The 20,997-nt window shown below is 37.5% G+C and overlaps 1 protein-coding gene across 1 annotated transcript; it reads right to left on the bottom strand.

Moving 5' to 3' along the window:
• Positions 1 to 3,320: 3,320 nt before the first annotated feature.
• Positions 3,321 to 16,772, bottom strand: LOC124372666 (ATP-dependent RNA helicase DDX1-like; the record flags this gene model as incomplete). Its single annotated transcript, XM_046831076.1, is given in 8 exon segments — positions 3,321 to 3,502; positions 12,983 to 13,057; positions 13,059 to 13,172; positions 13,174 to 13,227; positions 14,668 to 14,805; positions 14,929 to 15,102; positions 16,551 to 16,742; positions 16,744 to 16,772. Coding segments are annotated over 8 exon segments (917 nt in total), but the record flags the coding sequence as incomplete, so codon positions are not given.
• Positions 16,773 to 20,997: the final 4,225 nt, after the last annotated feature.

Below are 20,997 nucleotides of genomic sequence, written 5' to 3'. Positions count from 1 at the left end.
ATATTATTTAACACGCTCTCATATGAGAGCCAATAAAGTCCTTAGGAAGAAGAAAGATATTATTTTACCACCCAATATAACTTATAAGATTCGGGATAGTCAAGTCTAGTAAACAGAATATGAGATAGATTTTTTCACCCTATCCGTTGGCAGATAATTTATTAGGGAGCGAAATGGGACAATTTTGAACAGAAATATTTAGAGAAACATACTTTTTAGTTATTCATCAAAATTAATTTACAGAATTACTATATATAGAGAGGGTGTTCACAAAAGGGTATCACAAACTTCTGTAAGTGAATAAATTCATCATTTTTAACAATAAATTTTATATAAACTAGTATGTAGTAAATGTCTTTTTTTAGCCGCTAGCTGCCCATATTGTATTTTTGTAAAATAATATTTCTAAAAACTCGTTAAACAACTATAACAAAGAAATATAATTTTGGCACATAGACATGAATATATAAGAAAAAAATTATTGTGTTATTTTCGTTTATATTAACAAAAATGGTGCTTATTAAAAAACTTGGGAGTCGAAATAAAAGTACTAACGAGTATAGTTATACAAAATATACTACAACATAAACTATTTCAACAATTTTGTCTGTTATCAATTCCAACGGTACTCGTTTCAACAAAATCCGTCAATACATAAGCGAGCACGACCACTTTAATGGCTTGTACAATCTGGGAAGCATCAAAACTTGTCACAGTGTGAGAAGTATCAAGTGTTTGTTGCTTCCTTGGTTTGTGAACGTGGTCTTCCCTCTTTTATATGCGTTGACGGATTTTCATCGGAAAAAGAAGTGTCTGGAATTGTTATAAAAATAAAAAAATAATTTAATTGGTTTTCCTTATTAAAATTGTGTTTAACACGTTAACTGCCATGCCGACCCGACCGGGTTGGCGAATATTTTGTTGCTACTGTGCAACTGCCGACGCCGATCAGGCCCTCACCATGGATGGACGATGAACATAGTTTTTACTTTAGTCCAGCTACGAGCTTTGCGTTTGGCTCTGGTGGCAAAAAAAGTGGAATAAATGTTCTAAATAGATACAAAGAATGAACAGAGAACCGATTGTTTTGAAGTTGTTTTGCTATTTTTATGGCTTGCGCAATATTATGAACCTTTTATCTCCCCGATCGCGCGTCGGCAAATTTATTTTTTACCAATCTGTTGATATATTTTTCTTCTATAACTTTTCGTTAATTGATTTTATTATATGATTATATTGTTTGATTAATTATTGTTGTTTCAATTTACCTCATTATCTTTGTGAATTATTTTAGAAAAACATTTTCGGGAAGCATTTATATTAGAATAATTGGATATAAAAATAATTATATAATATTTCAAAATGTTATAAAAACAAAGTTTATTTTTATTTGGATACATAAAAGAGGATTAATACTTCTGTAATACAGATTTAGGGCTTACTTGTGGATTTTTTCTTAAAACAGTACTTCAAAAAAACCACAATGAAAGCAGAGAGTGGTAAGATGAGGTTTACATAAATTGGCGTGCAACTATGTGACATATCAGCAGCTGTGAGCGGAAGCAGTTGGGAATTGTTTGTTCAGTCAGCCTTTCACTGCACACACACCATAGAGTAATAGAAAAACGGAACGCACGCTATCTTTAAATCCAATTAAACTAAATATCCCAAAGTGTACTGGAAATTTCTATTGTCGCCCCGATCAGGGTCGGCAAAAATTTTTTTCAACCAATTTCGGTTGACAAAATAACATCTGGCCGACCCGTATTCGGTTTCCTCCAAAGTTAAAGCCCATCATCATAAAATAATTAATATAATCATATAATTTACATAAATCATTTTCATTTACCATTAAATATTCACCACAAAAATAATTATAATCATAAAAAAAGATTACAGAATAATTATTGAACCAATACAGGGAACTCTAGAATTCTTTTATGGTGGCAGTTAACGTGGTTAACCTATGTAAAAACAGCTAATGCTTATCAACAAGACAAAATGTTTGTCCGCTCCCTGCTTTGTACCAAGTGTCACCCTTTAAAAAGTTGGTCTCGTTTGACATATACATTTGAACGGATTTTCGTTAAAATCAAGCATCATTAGAATTGTAGTTAAAATTATTCAAATAGGTTTGATGCATAGTAAAATTTTTTAGTAACTATATTTGATTTTTTGTTTTAATTAAAATAAAAACTTGTTCAGCAGATTGCCATTTTGTCCAAATATAAAAAATGGAGGTATGTTTAATCTAATTTTCCTATAATATATTCATAACCTATGCCCCCCACCCCCCACTACTTAAATTTCTGCCAAATTTGATTTTCTTTAAGCCTTAACTAGTTTTAGAGGAATAATTTTTTTTTAATGGGACTAAATACAAAAATGGCAGCCTAACGGCTAAACAAGGACTTTTCTTGACCTGTGTTTATATATTTATTTGTTTAAAATGATGGAAAAACTATAACCTAACAAGAAGTAATTGTGACACCCTTTTGTGAAACACCCTGTATTATTGTGACACATAGGTTACAAAGCGAACAAACAGAAAACGAAAGCAATAACATTATGAACTTAAATCACTGTTAATTGATTATAGATAAATTACGATGTTGTTTTATTTGTAACAATTCGTGGAGGAGCAAATAAGATTGAACCTGTTTGTATAAGAATTTGGGTAAAAATAATTAAATTTTTCAGCAGAATTAAAGTTATTAAATAACTTAGCGTGTCTGACATTTTTTTACACTAGTAAATATCAAATTGCCCTGATACAATTTTAAACCACACGAAGTAAATTTAGAAACACTAACAAAAGGAAAGTAGCCATCCTTTCCCAAACATTTTTTAACCAATTCAACCATAGCCCATGTTGAAGAATTATCATTCATCTAAACCTGCACAACTTTTGGTGCTTATTACTTTTTTTTCAAATATATCAAATGGACTGAAATATCATTTCAATGAATAGTGTAAATATAATGAAAACTTTTTACATTGAGGCGTTTTTTAAAGAATTAAAAACCACCTAGGCAAACAATTCTTTTCTAGGTTTTATTTTAAAATTTTGAGAAGAATAAAATGTATATCTTTTATATCTTTTTGGCCCATGTACAGAAAACTCACTGCCATCCACCCCTAATCAGGATGGCTACCCGCAGTGTTATTGCCAGGCTGCACATTGTCATTGTTATGTACGTCATCAGTCTGTATATGTTTCCACAGATTGTGCCAGTTGTTCTGTGATTCACTATAAACACCGGCATAGTGTACTGTCTCAGACACTGCCATCCAGCAATAATCTACATACATACCCGCAGTGTTATTGCCAGGTCGCACATTGTCACTGTGGTGTACGCCATCAGTCTGGTACATGTTTCCGCAGATTGTGCCAGGAGTTGTCCTTCTGTGGATCCACCATAACCACAACATGGTGTACAGTCTCAGGCACTGCATCCTCCCCCTTCAGGTCAACCCAAGTCGGGAAATGCATCAGTCGTTCCTGTTAAACACTGTTATTGTGAGTTTTTAGAGAAAGGCAGGTGGGTTTAGGTCAAGGTGACATTCGATTAAATTCCATTTCCTCCAGGGTATGTTTGTTTTTTAAAATAAGTACCTCTACAGCATAGCATAATAATAATAATAACTTGTTAACCAAGAGAAATTCAGTCAATGTTTGTTTTCGCACCACATGTGTGAAAAGAGAGAATTAACAATAAAATATAGATTACATTCCTGCAGTTTTAGTGTCTCTCTCTTCCCTGTTCTGAAGCAACCACAAAGACAAAATTCATTGACTTACAGTATTTATCATAATCTTGTCTTGGTCTCATGAACTTGAATTATCTCTCATTTTGGTGGATACAATACAGTTTATTAAAATCTTAACTAGAAGGGATAAATCCAAATTGGAATTTTGCATCCAAATTTTGGCATAAACCACTACCCAACTAAAGTTGGACCATTAGTCTTCTGTTTCATCCAGTCCTTGGAAATTTCTTCAACGTTAATTGATGATTAAGTACTATCATAGATTATAAAAATAGTTTGTATATAGCAAAGAATGGCACAGCTGAGTTTCAAAACATTTGGTCAAAAACAAAGGCTAATGATAAATAAAAACTAGGCATGCTTTTTTGCGCAAATTGACAGTTTTTAAATAAAATGCAATGTAAGTATATGCACACATAAGTAAAAAAAGGGGTTCAATATAACATTACTAAAGTTATTTCACCCACCAGTAGGGAATTTGGATTATTGTAATTGGAAGAGGGTTTACTGTGTCTGATACCAAGACCCCAGTTAGATCAGTCTGGCTGTCTCCTAATTTTTCTAAACTGAATATAATATTAGTGAAAAGAATGGATTTTGGTTATAGAACCGTGAAATAATATTTTAGAGGCTCGACTAAGAAGGACCACTTCACACTAGGCAGTGAAGACGCCTGAACACACTGATTTTAACAAGAGTTCACTAGGTTACACATAATGAGTTTATGAACAGTGCATATTCAAATAAAGTGTATAAAATAAACAAGTTACCTTTATTTTCATGAGAGGTACCTAACCGTAGTCTGCTGTTGTTGAGGGCCTGGTTGTGATCAGTAAGTGTTGGAAATAGGCTGCTGTCTTGTAGGCAGGCGTGAAGACGGAAGATGTCCTTCACGGATTCACTCACGCACAATACGACCGCAAACGAATAGTTCATAACACTGTGGGCCAGTCCTGTAGAGCACGGTAGACGCGGGTGTCCGGGAGCAGAGACGTTCTGGTAGAGATTGCCAATCCAGAGCACTGACTTTAATGTTAATGTAAATGTACAAACAAATAGAATAAACTAATATTTAAATGAGAGGAGTAACACATGGGGAGAGAGTAAGTATGGTAAGCAGTGCTAGAGAGTACATAAGTGCCCCAGGCGGGATCGAGAGTATAATGAGCAAGCGTGCCTACGCTTGCAAGGTGGGCAATTGATAAGTCAACCGTTGTGATTGGTTGGTCAGTGTACAGTAAACAGCTGATTCGGGAAACAATGGTTCATTGGTCTGTCCACTGTACGTGAATATTTTAATCCAGTAAGGAATGGTATTGTAGGCACTAGGCCGCAGAAAGAGATATAGGATTAATGTAGTATATACAGTTTAGTAAACAAATTCAAATATAGAGTATAAATTGCCCAAAAAATATATACATAATTATTATTCATAAAAGTAGCCTTTTCATATTAGGCAATAAAAAACAAGTTATTTAATGCAATAATACTTAACATACCGGCCCGCCTTGAATCACCTTGGGATTCAATGAGAGAAAGAGCAATATAGGCTCAAATTACAAAGTTTATAGGCGGTGGTAGAGAGACAGTTAATTAATTGTAGAGGTGAGGTAAGAGAAACACCTTCACTGCTGGAACGAGTGAGAGTTCCACTTGAGGTCTTGAGATGTACCACTCGAACTGTACCATCTTGTCCCTGGAGTGACATCAGTGACCCGTGCAAGGGGCCATGAGAGAGCGGGAGTATCCTGATGCACCAGGACGAGGGTCTCCAGGTTGGAGGTTGCGGGAAGGAGTGCTCCACTTGAGGCGCTGCTGAAGAGTCTGGAGATATTCTCGCTGCCAACGCTTCCAGATACGTTGGTGCAGCGCTTGAAACCAGATGCCAGTGAGAAAGGCGGTTCGTGGGTATGTCCATCAAGTTCTCTTCAGGCACGGAAACCAGAGGAGAGCCGATCAAGAAGTGTCCAGGCGTCAGTGGGAGAAGGTCGTTGGGATCACTGGAAAGAGCGGTGAGCGGGCGAGAGTTGAGCATCGCTTCAACCTGACTTGTGAGCGTCATGAATTGAGACAAAGTTAGTATGTGGAGTCCCATGACACGTTTTAGATGGTGTTTAGCACTCTTGATGGCACTTTCCCAAATTCCACCTTGATGGGGAGCAGCAGGAGGGTTGAAGTGGAATCGAATTGAACGGTCAGCAGCAAAGTCTTGGACTTTGCGCTGGTCAGCCGTGAGGATTTTGTGTAGGGCATTTTTAGCACCTACGAAGTTCGTGCCACAGTCACTATAAAGGTCTGTGCACAGGCCACGACGAGAAACGAAGCGAGTGAGAGCACCAAGGAAAGCTTCGGTGGACAGGTCCGTCACCACCTCAATGTGAACGGCCTTCGTAATCCATACAAACAAAAATACAAATATAGGCCTTAATAATGCGGACAGAGCGTAAATTATGGACCTTGAGCGAAAAGGGGCCACCATAAGGTCCATGCCGGTGGAGAGAAAAGCTCGGGCTGGAGTAATGCGAGCCTTTGGGGAGGTCGCCCATGAGAGGGGCGTTATTTTTAGGCCGATTCTTAAAACATGTGAGGCATCTAAAAATGCGAGATCTTAACCACGCTGCGTGCAGAGAGGATCCAGACTTGCTGGGAGAGCAGAGAGAGAGTAAGCTGCGCGCCAGCGTGGAGATGTTTGAACATGGACATGGTCAATGAGGAGGTCCACGACAGGGTGCTTCTTGGCAGGATGCACGGGTGAGACACGTTCGGCGGGAGGTCAGCGTGGCGCAGTCTGCCGCCGACGCGGAGAAGTCCATCCGGACCCTGGAATGGGGCGAGGCGTTGAAGTCTGGTAGAACACGTCTTTCGGTCCCGCAGTAGAGCTAGATCTTCAGTGAAAGCTTCCTCTTGCACGGTCTTGAAAATTCGCAGCTGGGCGGAGTCCCATTCTGTCTTGGAGAGAGGTCCGAAGTGGCGGTTTGGTGAACGACAGTTGTGGATAAAACGCAAGACGTAGGCCATCACGTGCAGCAATTTCCTCCAGGAAGAGTACTGGATGAGGAGGTCCCACGTAGGCGGTGCTGTGGCCAAGGCAATGACAGGAGTGGAATGCTTCAGCTCCCCTAGCTCCTCCAGAGAGACCAAGTCCAGGCTGGAATCAGTATTTGGCCAGGCCGAGGAGGGGAGACGCAACCAGTCGGGTCCATGCCACCAAAGGGGATGATCCACCAATTGAGAGGGAAGGATCCCACGGGAGGCGCAGTCAGCAGGATTGGAAGCACTGGGTATGTAACGCCAGCAATCCACAGCCACTAGCTCTTGAGTTTGCGCCACACGATTAGCCACATAGGTTTTGAGGCGATAAGAAGGTGTTTTGATCCACGCGAGGGTCACAGTAGAGTCGCACCAGCAAACAATAGAACCAAAACCTGCGGGTGGGAGCCAATTGAGTAACACAATATTTCACAAGTTGGGCCAGGAGATGAGCTGCGCATAGTTCCAGTCGGTGGCAGCGTCACTCTTTTGAGAGGAGCGACGCGAGTTTTAGCCATAACTTGGCTTACGTGCACCGTGTCATTGGAGGTAGAGCGGATGTAGACTACAGCAGCATAGCCTAGTTCTGAGGCGTCAGAGAAACCGTGCAAGTCCCAGTGAGTAGCAGCAGAGTAGGGGATAGCACGAGGAATTGTAATAGTAGCAACGTGCTTAAGTTCAAATAAAAATGCGTGCCATTTTTTGTATATTTCTGGAGGGAGCGGATCATCCCAATCTATGCCAGAAATCCATACGAGTTGCATGATATTTTTTGCGAGCATTATGCAAGGCGCCAAAAAACCCACAGGGGTCATAAGACTTGAGAAATGAGACTTAACACTTTACGCTTAGTGGGGTTTTCACCAAGAAAAAATTAAAATTAAACGTAAAACGTGTCAGTCAGAGGGGTCCATTTAAGGCCCAAAATAGAGAAATGAGGCTCCTGAGAGGGTTGCAGAAAAACTGGGATTTCCCGATGATCTTCAGGAAGGTGTTGCAGAAGTCTCGGAGAGTTCGAGACCCATTTCCGGAGCTCAAAGCCACCGAGCCGAAGGAGTTTGATGAGTTGATCTTGAAGTTTCAGCGGCGAGTTTCTTCAGTCTCAGCCCCGCAGATCAGGTCGTCGACGTAGCTCTGGTGCTTGAGAATCTCAGGCAGCATGGGGGGTAGCGGTGACCTTCGTCTTCTGCCAATTGATGTAGCGTTTTGATTGGCCAAGTAGGGTGGAACAGTTCAGGCCGTAGGTAAACTGTCGTGAGCTTGAACGTGGACATCAAGTCGGTAGGGTGATCACGCCATAATATCAGTTGAAAATGTTGATCGTCCAGGATGCACCTTGATTTGGCGGTACATCTGTCTGATGTCACAAGAGAACACTACGTTCTGAAGGCGGAAGCGCAGAAGAATGTCAACAAATATTATTTTGCAGCTTAGGTCCGGTCAACAGAGTGTCGTTGAGAGAGAGTCCGGAACTGGTTTTGGCACTGGCGTCAAAAACGACGCGTAGTTTTGGTGGTGCTACTTTGTGCCTTAAAAACACCGTGGTGTGGGCAGATAGTATGGGGAGTGCTTAAGTCAGGAAGTAGGGCAGCCCTGCATATGGCCTAGAGAGAGATATTCATGTATAAAATCAGAATATAAATTATAATACTCCACATTAGTGGGAGCGTGGAGCTTGCGCTCGAGTGAATAGAGTCTACTTTCAGCATGAACTTTGGAATTTCCCAGATGAGTACTGGTGTTCTTGAAAGGGAGGCGGACCATATATCGACCCTCACGGTCCCTGGAGTGCGTGGTAGAAAAAATATTCATCGCATTGAGTTTCCTCTGCAGACCTTTTACTGGGAGCAGGCAGTTCCTCTTGTGTCCAGAAACGCTGCAGAGAGGCGTGGAGGTCCACCTCAGCAGTCGAGAGAAGAGAGACAGCCATAGTAGAGACAGACTGCGTCAGTGGTGTGCAGAGAGCCGTCCCCATCAGCACGAAACCAAAACAGGTGCCCAGGGCGTGAGGTAAATTGAGACCAAGAGAGTAGGTCTCGTGAGTAAGAATATGTGGAAATAGCGCTCCACCAATAAGCACGTCAATGCCACCAGGGAGGTGGAAGGTTGGATCAGCCAGTATAATATATTTTAACCTTATTCATGACCTCCTGAGATATTTGTACTCGTGGGAGGTCTACAGTGATTTGTGGCAATATGTGGAACGAGTGCGGGGCGGCAACTGGTTGGCCAGCAAGAGTTTCCCACGCGCCCAGAGTTAAAAATCCGCGTGTGTGAGCAGAGGTTTGAGAAAGGCCGGCGACATTAATAGTGGCCGGACGGCGCTGTGTACCCAACAGTTGGGAGGCTTTCTCGCTAATAAAATTTAGCATGCTTCCTGAATCAATTAAGGCACGAAAGACATAAGCTTGTCCGTTAGAGGCGGTGAGCTTGACAAGAGAAGTACCCAGAAGAACCGTGGTACTAGGCGCGAGTCTTGATGCAGTGTTTCATGAGCGTGTAGTGTGGTGTGTTCGGCCGGGCTAGGAGGTGAGAGCGCTGTGGTCGCAGGCGAGGGGCGGACAGCAGGTGTAGGTGTTGCACTGCTCTGTGCAGGCCGGCCCGCCGTCACGGCCGTTCTCCACAACGGGACGAACGCGGTCCCGATGTACTAACACTGGACCGTGTTGGCCGATCAGTGAAGTGTAGCAAGGTATGATGACGACCACGACATGTTCGACACGTGAATTTAGACTGACATTTCACTTAATCTGTGCGTCCCCAAACAAAGAAGAACAGCGGTTGTGCTGTTTAATAATCCCGTGCCGTTCTTGAGGTGTCTTTTGGCCGAAGCTGGGACAGCCATAAATTTTATGACCGCTCTGATGGCAATAAAAAACATGATGGGCCTTGTTTATAGGCCGAGGAGGGTGGAGAGGAAGCCGCTAACAAGCTCACGTTTTTAAGAGACGGTTTGGGTTTATCAAATCTGGGTTTTGACCCAAAATAAGAACTTGAAGCGTTCTTGGAGTCCACAATATTGTCATGTAGACTACTGTCCTCAATGTGGCTGCATTCCAGGTTGAGAAACTCAATTATTTGTTCAACCGAGGGCAAAGTATGAAGCTCTTCCTTTTTTCCGAAACTGTTCTAGGCGTGTGACCATCCGATTATCAATCTTGCGTAATAACAAGGCTGAGAGAAGTGGGTTGTTACTAGTGATGTCATTGTTTAGTGCTTTAAGTGATTGCGTATGTTCGTGAAAAAGATTAAGGGAAAGCACGGATATTCTTCACAGATGTGCTGGGAGATGACAGGAAGGTCTAGTATTTGATTTAAATGTAGTGTGAGTAGACGCCTAGTATTATGGTAGCGATCCTTCAGCAGCTGATAAGCGATTGCATAATTTTGCCTCAGTTATATTTAGCGACTTTATCAGAGCGAGTGGTTCGCCTGAAAGCACGCTCAAGAGATATTGAAATTTCATTACATCGCTTAAGTGCGCATTGTTGTGTACGGCTTGTTCATAAACGTTTGATGAACGTACAGAAGTCCAAGGCAGCTCCGTCAAAAGTTTTTTTAATTCCAATTTCGGTAGCCGGACGTTGACTTGAGGGGAGGCAGGCGAATAGTTTCGCTTTTATTAGCTTTAGCTTGTCTCTTGGTCTCAATCATAAGCACGTTAGCAGAAAATGTAATCAACTAACTCGTCCACGCTCGCTAATGCGGAATAGTTAGGTGTATAGTCGGCATCCACTTTTAATTCCAACTCGTGGCACAAGTCTAATATTGCTGAAAATTCCTGTCTAAGTCTCTGAATAGATTTAGCTCTGACAAGCAACTGCTGAAGTATATTTGGATCGGAAGTCTTCTTAGTTAAATCATAGATACTTTGTATCTGAGAAAAGAGGTGTTTCTCGCTTTGCATTGGCCCACTTTAAGAGACATCGCCATGTTTTGAAAGTGTTTGTAGAAAATTAATCAATTTCAGTAATACTTCAAAGGTGAAAAAGTAAACAAAATATTGTCCTCTTGAATTGAGACAGTGATAAAAATAGAAACTAAATTATTTTCCTCTGAAGTATTTTCCCCAAGAAAATAAGAAGTATCTAAACAATATAATACAATGAAAAACAATTTAAAAAATATTGTTTAGTTTTTTTGAGGTAAAAACTCAATAATAATGCAATAAGTAGAGTAGGCTCGTATAGGCCTATAGTATAGTTTTGTTTCGAGAAAATAAAATACACTGTTATTATGGAAAAACGTAAACAAGACAAGTTGTTATTAAATAATAAACAACAATTAAGGTTATTGTTGAGCTAAATTCAGCTATAATGTAGCAGAGGCTCTGGAAACATTATGAGCACATACTACATGTAAACTGTCAGTGGAAAAGTATGGTAGTGTTGTGACAGTAAACCATAAACCATGCATACATATGCGTGAGCAATGTTTCAAATAGAAATTATAATAAACAATTGTGAGCAGTAAGTAGCCTTTTTTATTTTTAAGCTGAGACTAGAAATATAGTGTTGACAAAATAAACATTTAATTTTGCAATAAGGGTGCAAGTCCTGCTCAAGGTAAAGTGTCATTAACCAAGATTGTTTATATTTAACCTGCTTAGAATAATGCGTATTACAAGTAGGGCTAATAAACCAACAAGTATTGAGAAGCGGTAACCATTAAACACAGTAATCAGTTCACCTGTGCTGTAACAGTCTGAAAGCTTGTTTGTCAACAAAACAATGCAGTCGACAGAGCACCACAGCTGAATATGATCAGACGTCACAGCTGATATGATCACAGCTGATATGACTGGAGAGGGGATTGGAAAATCGATATGCACGGACTTTGCAATCGTGAAAGAACCTGAAACCACGCTTTGAAATATGCACTGTATAGAGCTTATAAGAGTTGAGATTACACTGATATTCACCAATGGACTAAAGTTCTTATTATCCGGCTCGAAGGACCATGAAAAAGAATGAAATTTGGTTATAGAACCGTGAAATAATATTTTTAGAGGCTCGACTAAGAAGGACCACTTCACACTAGGCAGTGAAGACGCCGAACACACTGATTTTAACAAGAGTTCACTAGGTTACACATAATGAGTTTTATGAACAGTGCATATTCAAATAAAGTGTATAAAATAAACAGTTACCTTTATTTTCATGAGAGGTACCTAAACCGTAGTCTGCTGTTGTTGAGGGCCCTGGTTGTTGATCAGTAAGTGTTGGAAATAGGCTGCTGTCTTGTAGGCAGGCGTGAAGACGGAAGATGTCCTTCACGGATTCACTCACGCACAATACGACCGCAAACGAATAGTTCATAACACTGTGGCCAGTCCTGTAGAGCACGGTAGACGCGGGTGTCCGGGAGCAAGACGTTCTGGTAGAGATTGCCAATCCAGAGCACTGACTTTAATGTTAATGTAAATGTACAACAAATAGAATAAACTAATATTTAAATGAGAGAGTAACACATGGGGGAGAGAGTAAGTATGGTAAGCAGTGGCTAGAGAGTACATAAGTGCCCCAGGCGGGATCGAGAGTATAATGAGCAAGCCGTGCCTACGCTTGCAAGGTGGGCCAATTGATAAGTCAACCGTTGTGATTGGTTGGTCAGTGTACAGTAAACAGGCTGATTCGGGAAACAATGGTTCATTGGTCTGTCACTGTACGTGAATATTTTAATCCAGTAAGGAATGGTATTGTAGGCACTAGGCCGCAGAAAGAGATATAGGATTAATGTAGTATATACAGTTTAGTAAACAAAATTCAAATATAGAGTATAAATTGCCCAAAAAATATATACATAATTATTATTCAATAAAAGTAGCCTTTTCATATTAGGCAATAAAAAACAAGTTATTATAATGCAATAATACTTAACAATTAGGAAAAAACCAAACTTTTTATCATACTCAAAGAATACGACAATGATATAGCTGTCTTTTGAAAGTATGAAAAATAAAAAAACGTAAATACCGAAGGGATAAGGAAATCATAGCAGTAAAGTTATTGCTCTTACATCTAATTAAAGAAATATTTATATGTAGCCTACTTTGTTTATATTTTGTTTGTAATATTTTAAATTTAAATTGATACAACTAACATTTAAAAATCATTTTAACCTTGCTATAGTTTGATAGTTTTCAACATTTCAAAGAAAGGAAACCATGGAATAAACATACCGCCATCTTTTTTACTTCAAAAGCATGAAGTGTGGCCGAGCACACGATCATCATCTGTAGGCGTTTGCCATCAGACCGTAATCTTAGGGATCTGCCGATGCAGACGATCAATGAGTTCAGTGTACCCTTGCTTGAGCAGCCCGTCCGCTTCATCCAGTACGAAGAAGCGACACTGAGTCAGCGACAGTTTGACCTCCGGATATCAGGTCTTCCATGCGCCCGGGCGTGCCCACCACAATGTCCACCTTCCAACAAAACCGGAACTTTCAACTATTATATCTCAATTTACAAGCAGTTATGACTATTATATGAGTGACATGAACAAAAGATACAGCACAAAATGTTACTCAGTTATACAGTATACAGTAAAACAAAAAGTCTAAACAACTCTAGCAGAAGACAACTACATATGTAAATGTATCTTAAAATTAATACTGATACCCCATCTATGGGTCTTTTTTAGATCTTCCACTACAAGAATTGTTTTTCATTGTAGAAAGGATGATCTTCAATATACTGAGAGTTTTTCTTTGAAACTCTTTGACATATCTTGCTTGATATAGTCTCGCGGAATTATTGTGCTTCTTCGTAACTTAACTTCCTTTAGGAAAGTTTAGGTGTTGTGTGAAAACTGGGAAAGCTGAGATATTTCTGGTGTTGTACTGCTAATAATCTCCAAATTTTTTGTTTTATTTGAAGAGATTACTTGTAAACTTACTGGCTAATTTACAGTGCAGATTACTGTATTTTGTGTTTCTGGTACGCTACTCAGCTGCTGCTTCTAGACCAAATGCTTGTTAAGTATCCTTATTGCTTTCTTCTGATGTAAGAAGATTATTTCCACGTTGGAATTAGTAGTTCTGACTCAAGAATAATAGTTTGTTAGTTTTCTACGTATAATACCAATATGTCCATTGTTCATTTTTGTTGTATCATTAATTGATGAGACACAAACAGATTTATTAGTTGATTATTATTGAGACTTATGGAGATAAAAGAGAATTAGCTTGTCAGTTGGGGACATTTAATTTAATGCATTACTTTCATTGGTTCTTGTTTGTGGTGGTGTTCCAAAACTATAACGCTGTGTATGTATTACAAAAACATATAGACGATAGGTTCCAAACCATGATTAAACATTATGTTGACAATATTAAATATTTAGTTAGACTGTTGTTTTATACATAGTTCAAATTGCAGCTCATATTTATGAGTTTCTCAAATACATGACAAGGTTATAAAGACCACTCTTGTAAAAAGCTCCTACCTCTGGCCAGTAGCAATGACCAGCTTAAAAGTCATTAAATGAATAATGAGATAGAACAGCATTAGGTAACAAACAGAACACTTCTTGATTTCAAGCTATGGAATAATATATATAAAATAGTAGTACGAATATGAGGTTTCTGGGCCAATTTAAGAGAGAACAGAAAATCAAAGTAAAACCTCTGTATACACGTAAAAAGCATAAAACATTACCATTAAGAACGTAAAATAAACATAAATTTACATATAAATGGTGTTGTTAAGGGACCAGTGTCTGAAAGTGGCCTAAGGACCTCATATTCATTGATGTGTACTTATAATTATATACACAAACAAAAATGTACAAAATAATTATTTAGCAAAAATGCTTCAAGTATTTATTTTTTTAAAAAATTGAAATCAACTACATGTGTACCAACCCCAGCATTAAGTGCAGAAATTTGATCTTTAACTTGTACTCCTCCAACAACTAGCAGTTCTTTGGTCTTGGGACTCTCTAAGTACTTCTTGAACTTCACTATCTGATTGTATGTCTGCTCTGCCAATTCCCTGGAAGGCTGTCAACAAATTCAAAGGGTTAATTTTTAATAATCAATAATCTATGAAACCCAATATTAACTATAATATAGCAGATAATTAACAAGAGCACATTCATCTCAATGTTGAAGGACAATATTTACCTCAATAATGATAGCCTGGGGAGCATTATTAACTTTCTTAGTGACGACAGCAGCTGTGCCAGACACTTCAGAGTTCTTCACATTGTTCTTGGGAGCTTGGCACACAGCAGTGAATCCTGACGCTGGGGAGTGCTTGAATGGCTGTGCTCCAAAGTTGAATGAAATTTCAGCATTCTGAGAACATGTAGTATGTATTAGTTAGTTATACAACGATCAGCTAATGGTGAAGCAAGAGTAAGAATGGCCGTGGTTTGTAGAATGTACATTTTATATACTATTGGTAAATTGAGCTTTGGAAATGTCCTCTTACAAAATCGGAGGTTTGTTAGTTCTAAATTTGGACTTGCCGACGATATGTATTTCAAGGAGCAATCACACAGCAATTAGTAGTAATTATATTTTCTGTCATACTATGCTTAGTTTGGCTGTACATCCACTGCGGTCTGCATCGTAAGCTTCGTTGTTGTTCAACTACAAAAACAGGAAAGTTAAATAAGAATATGTATTTATAAGAGTTTACATGCCAGTAGTCGTTGTCCTGAAAAAGCTACTAGCATTTCAGAAACTTTTCATCGTTACATGTTTAAAAAAATCCTATTACACTTTAAAATCATCCATCATCAATAAAAATGTGAACACTAATCCTGTTTGCTGCTCTTTAGATATATTTATATTTGTTATGTTTCACTTCCATGTTATGTTTGTCCATTACCATGTTCAAAGGCTTAATATAAATTTTTTTATTTGAAATTAAATTATTATTATTATTCCAAATGAAGAGAGATAAATTGGAAGACCGATGTAAGATAACACAAGGAAAATAAAATCAAACTTTGCAATGCTAGAAAGTGTAATTTTATCAGTCCTTTTGTTTTTCAATAATCTACATAACTTGAAGAGCAACTCAAAAAAGTTTCATATAATAACCATAATTTAACTTATTAACGTAATATATTTTGTGCTATTCAATAATAACACTCAGGACTCTATTAATTATGACTTAGTGTAGTATACAACATACCTGTATCATGAAATTAGGTCATAAGTTTCTCAGGTCACTACCATTAATTAATTAATTATAATTATAGTCTATTAAATTAAAATTTTATATTGAATGAAAACAAAATATTCTGACAAATGCATTATTAATGTTAAAGAACAGCTAGCCAATCCAGCTGTTTAGGATTAAACTGGTGACATTTCCATTTCCTATATGACATGACTCAACGAGTTAACTCTGGGTAGCATTTTCAATTAAAGAATTACAACTTAAAAAAATCAGTTAATAGTCAGTTCTCATGAGAGAAATGTGGAAAACTCTTTCAAAATTAAAAATTTGTTTCTATTAGATCAGTTTTATATAGCTATTAATAAGTTTAAATTAAGGATTTCAACTTGGCTTAAGACAAAAGCTTTTTATTCTGTTGAAGAGTACATGAAGTGCAACATGTTTTCATCTGTTACAAAATACATCTGGTTAATGTAACTAAATTAGTAGTAAGTAAATTAGTTTTTTATGTTTTTTCATGACAAAGCCTATTGTAACTCAAAATGTTTATTTAATGGCCAATAAAGATCTTGAATCTAGCTGTAGCCACTAAAGACATTGTATATAACCTAACCTTTAAGACTACGGCGGGGAAGAAAGCTACATCCCTGAGAGAAGCTGGGATGGTGAAGGCTACTCCAAGGTCATTGCCATTCTTGGAGTACTTGATCTGCATGCTGTCAAGGTCCAGGTAGCAGCCTATCACATCATGCATTCCAAAAGGCTCTCCATAGTTGTCAAACTGCTTTGCGTGTGACTTCTTTCCCGGTTCCACCAAATCCAAACCCATACTTGTCTGTGCCTTAAATCTAGAGTAAGCCTAAACAAAAAGAAATGAATGTTTGGGTTTGTCCACACAGTAAGAACAGGATAGTGACACATCTATTCAACTTTGGGGGGAAAATATCATAACCACACTTGTATATAAGGTAAGCTTTTGAAATGTTATAATTTAGGTTAAGAATTAGAAATACTTTACTTCCATGCAACAGAAAAGCCCCTACATTCTTTTTTCAACTACATATTTGTGTTACAAAACTCTAAAATCTTTTTGTTCTAACTTTTTTTTTTATAAATAGACTAAAAAATACAAATAATTTCTTTAAAGATGGTGTATATTAGAGGGAAAACAGTAATTGATTAATTAATTACTAAGATATATTGAAAAATATGATATGATAGGTTATATTATCTTGTCAAGAGGTTATATTATCTTTGAAAAATACCTCAGCATTTCTGGCTAGTAGTTTTGAAAAATGTGCAGGTGAAAAGGATTAAAGCTGTTGAGATGACATTCTTTATGTGTAGGAGGAATTACAGGATATAATATAACAGATTAGTATTGATCTTGATGTTGTAAAAAATGAAAATTTAAAAATATTTTAATTTCTATTGCATAATTCAGGTTATAATCTTATCTTATAAATAAAAATGAATGTCGAAATGTGTTGGTAAGCGCTAAACTCGATAACGGGTGGACGGATTCGGTTAATTCTTTTTGTAAAATGTTCATTGAAATCCGAGGAAGCTTTTTATGAAGAAAAAGTTAAGAAAATATATCTGGAATATTTTGGAATTCAGGAAAAATTGTAGTTTGTACGTTTCATAATTAAAATTAAACTGGCACTAAACAGCTGTTGACAGCTATAGTTCGACAAACTTTCATTACTTTCATGTATCTGCTTACATTTAAATGTTACCAATAATAAATAAACAGTGCGTGATCGTGTAATGCAGATAGTAAATAAAACATTAATATATCTGTGACCTTATCTATTGAGTTTGCTTTTGTTAACTGATACACGAAACAAATTCGTATATCGTGTTTTGTGCAGAGTGTTTACTTAGTTAGTGTTTGTTTAGTTTCGTGATTAGTGAAAAAATAATTTATATTTGATATGCCTCCTATAAGACGAAGCAATTTAGGTAGAAGAACCAGAAATGCTAAAAACCAAGCTAATTACCGATCTAATCGTACTGCACAAGAAACGTGACGACGGAAATGAACGTGAAAGAAATTCGGATATTACAAACGCGTGAATCGCGAGCGCGACATTCAACTAATAATCGCGCAAGTTTGAATCGAGCAGCTTTCAGTTACGATGTGTCAATTGACTACAGTAACTACCAATGTGTTGTTATTGGTTCTATGAACTCGGTTTGCTCACACTGTAAGGCATTAAAATACAAAAACGAAGCCAATGGATTGTGTTGCGCAAATGGTAAAGTAAAATTGATACCATTGGATCCACCACCAGAACCATTGTACTCATTGGTTTCAGGAATAGGAACAGATTCTATACACTTTTTGACACATATCCAACAATATAACCAATTGCTTTCAAATGACTTCATTTGGGACAACAAATGTAGTTTGGGAAAATTTTATGCCAACTTTCAAGGTATGTATTATAGCAGTTACTCATAATTATTTTAGCGAACAAAATTTTCTGTCACCAAAGTTAAGATGTGTCACTAATCTTTAATTTCTTAATCACTTATATATCACTTAGTCCATCATATTATATGGTGATTCAGTTTCAGTGACACTTTTATTATATTTTATATTTGATAGATATTAGTTAAAACTAAATATATACTTTTTAAGATAAAATATTATTTAAGTTTGATCACTGACAATCCATTAATTTATAACCACACCATAATATTTTTTTTTTATTTACAGATACAAGGGCAAATATATCACAGAGCAGGTTCACTGTTACCAGTGTCAGATAGCGACAACAAATTCCTGCAAATTTATTTTATGGGCAATTCACCACAAGAAAATTGATCCTGCGTTGTGCACATAACAATTTAGTAAAGAGGTCTATTGTAGAACAATTACAAACTTTATTTCATCAACACAATCAATTGATTATATTGTTTAAAAACTGCCCTGGATCTGATGCCATCCGATAATCACAAAATTGTAATCAGAGCTGATAAAACACCTGCAGGTCAACATACAAGACGTTTTTAATGCACCAACTATTGATGAAGTTGCTATCGTTGTAGTTGGAGAAAACTTGGAATCCCGTGATATTGTTTTACATCGTCGGAATGATCAATTACAACGTATTAATTAAAGGAAAAACACCGCTCATATGATGCACTGCAATATCCCATTATATTTGGCAAGGTGAAGATGGCTAACGATTTCTCAATAAAAATGATAAATCCCATTAACAGGTAACTAAAATATTAGTTTAACTATGGCGATAATATCTCAGTCATTATATTATATATATTTTAATTTTATATTTGAATGTTATTAAAACAAAATATATTTACAGGTTTCTGAAACCAACAAAAAAGTAAGTTCAATGAACTATTATTCATACCGCCCTAATGATTCGGGAAAATGAAGAAAATCACATATTGAAATGTCGGCGATTATATCACAAATATGTTGTTGACATGTATGTTAAAATTGAAAACGGAGAGATTAACATTCATCAGGTTGAATCAAACCAAACTCCGATCTGAAGAGTATATTCACCTTCGAGATGCGATTAATACTGATGGAAAATGCACAGAATGTCGGTCGGATGACTATTCTTCCAGCAACATACATCGGAAGCCCTCGGCATATGCACGAATATGCTCAAGATGCCATGTCGTATGTTCGTCATTATGGTACAGCAGATTTGTTCATCACATTTACATGCAATCCGCAATGGATAGAAATCAAGCAGGAGTTATTCCCTGGGCAATCACCCATTGATCGTCATGATATTACAGCCAGAGTCTTTAGACAAAAATTGAAATCTTTAATGGATTTCATCGTAAAACATAATGTGTTTGGTGAGAACACGCTGCTGGATGTATTTGTGGAGTGGCAGAAACGAGGATTGCCACATGCACACATTTTGATTTGGTTGGTTGAAAAGATAAGGCCAAATGAAGTTGATGCAGTGATATCAGCTGAAATCCCTAATGTACAAGTAGATCCTGGATTGCATGAGGTAGTTATCAAAAACATGATACATGGTCCCTGTGGAACTCTTAATCAAAATTCACCGTGTATGATGGATGGTAAAATGTTCAAAACGATATCCACGGACATTAATATCGGAAACAATTACTGGTAATGACGGTTATCCATTGTATCGTCGCAGATTTGACAGCAGACAATGGAAAATCAACAATTGTCAAATTAAATCAACAAGATATTGAAATAGATAATCGTTGGCTTGTTCCATATTCACCCATTTTATCAAAGACATTCAAAGCACACATCAACGTTGAATCTTGCCATTCAGTGAAATCTATTAAATACATTTGCAAATATGTAACCAAAGGGAGTGATATGGCTGTGATTGGAATTGGTGCAGAGAATTCCAATGATGAAAGTTACCCAATACCAAATGGGCCGCTATGTCAGTAGTAATGAAGCAGTTTTGGCGAATATTTTCTTTTCCCTATTCATGAGAGACACCCTTCTGTTGTTCACTTAGCTGTGCATTTAGAAAATGGACAAAGAGTGTATTTTACAGCACAGAACGCAGTACAAAGAGCTGCTCAGCCACCATCTACTACATTAACCAGTTTTTTTGAGACATGCCAAAACGATGATTTCGCACAAACATTGCTATATTCTGAAATGCCAAAATATTATACCTGGGAATCAATCCTCAAGGAGATTTATACGACGGAAACAAGGAAAACCAGTTCCAGGATATACAGATGTTATATTCCACCGATGCGATTGGCCGGATTTATTCAGTACATCCAAGCAATGATAAATGTTTTTATTTACGACTGCTATTAGTCAATGTACGTGGCCCAACATCATTCCAACAGTTACGAACTGTTGATGGTGAATTGTGTGGATCCTACAGAGAAGCCTGTCAACGTTTTGCAATTGCTATGAAAAATGACGCTCATATGGGATCAAACTCTCAACTGATGCTGTAATATCATCACTCAACGACTCATCAAATACGAACATTGTTTTCTATAATTCATATCTACAATGCCTTCCCATCAAACCCAATTGATTTGTGGATCAAGTACAA

Source organism: Homalodisca vitripennis, unplaced genomic scaffold (genome assembly GCF_021130785.1).
Source record: "Homalodisca vitripennis isolate AUS2020 unplaced genomic scaffold, UT_GWSS_2.1 ScUCBcl_3781;HRSCAF=9526, whole genome shotgun sequence".
NCBI lineage: Eukaryota > Metazoa > Arthropoda > Insecta > Hemiptera > Cicadellidae > Homalodisca > Homalodisca vitripennis.
This window is presented reverse-complemented; position numbering and strand designations above follow the sequence as displayed.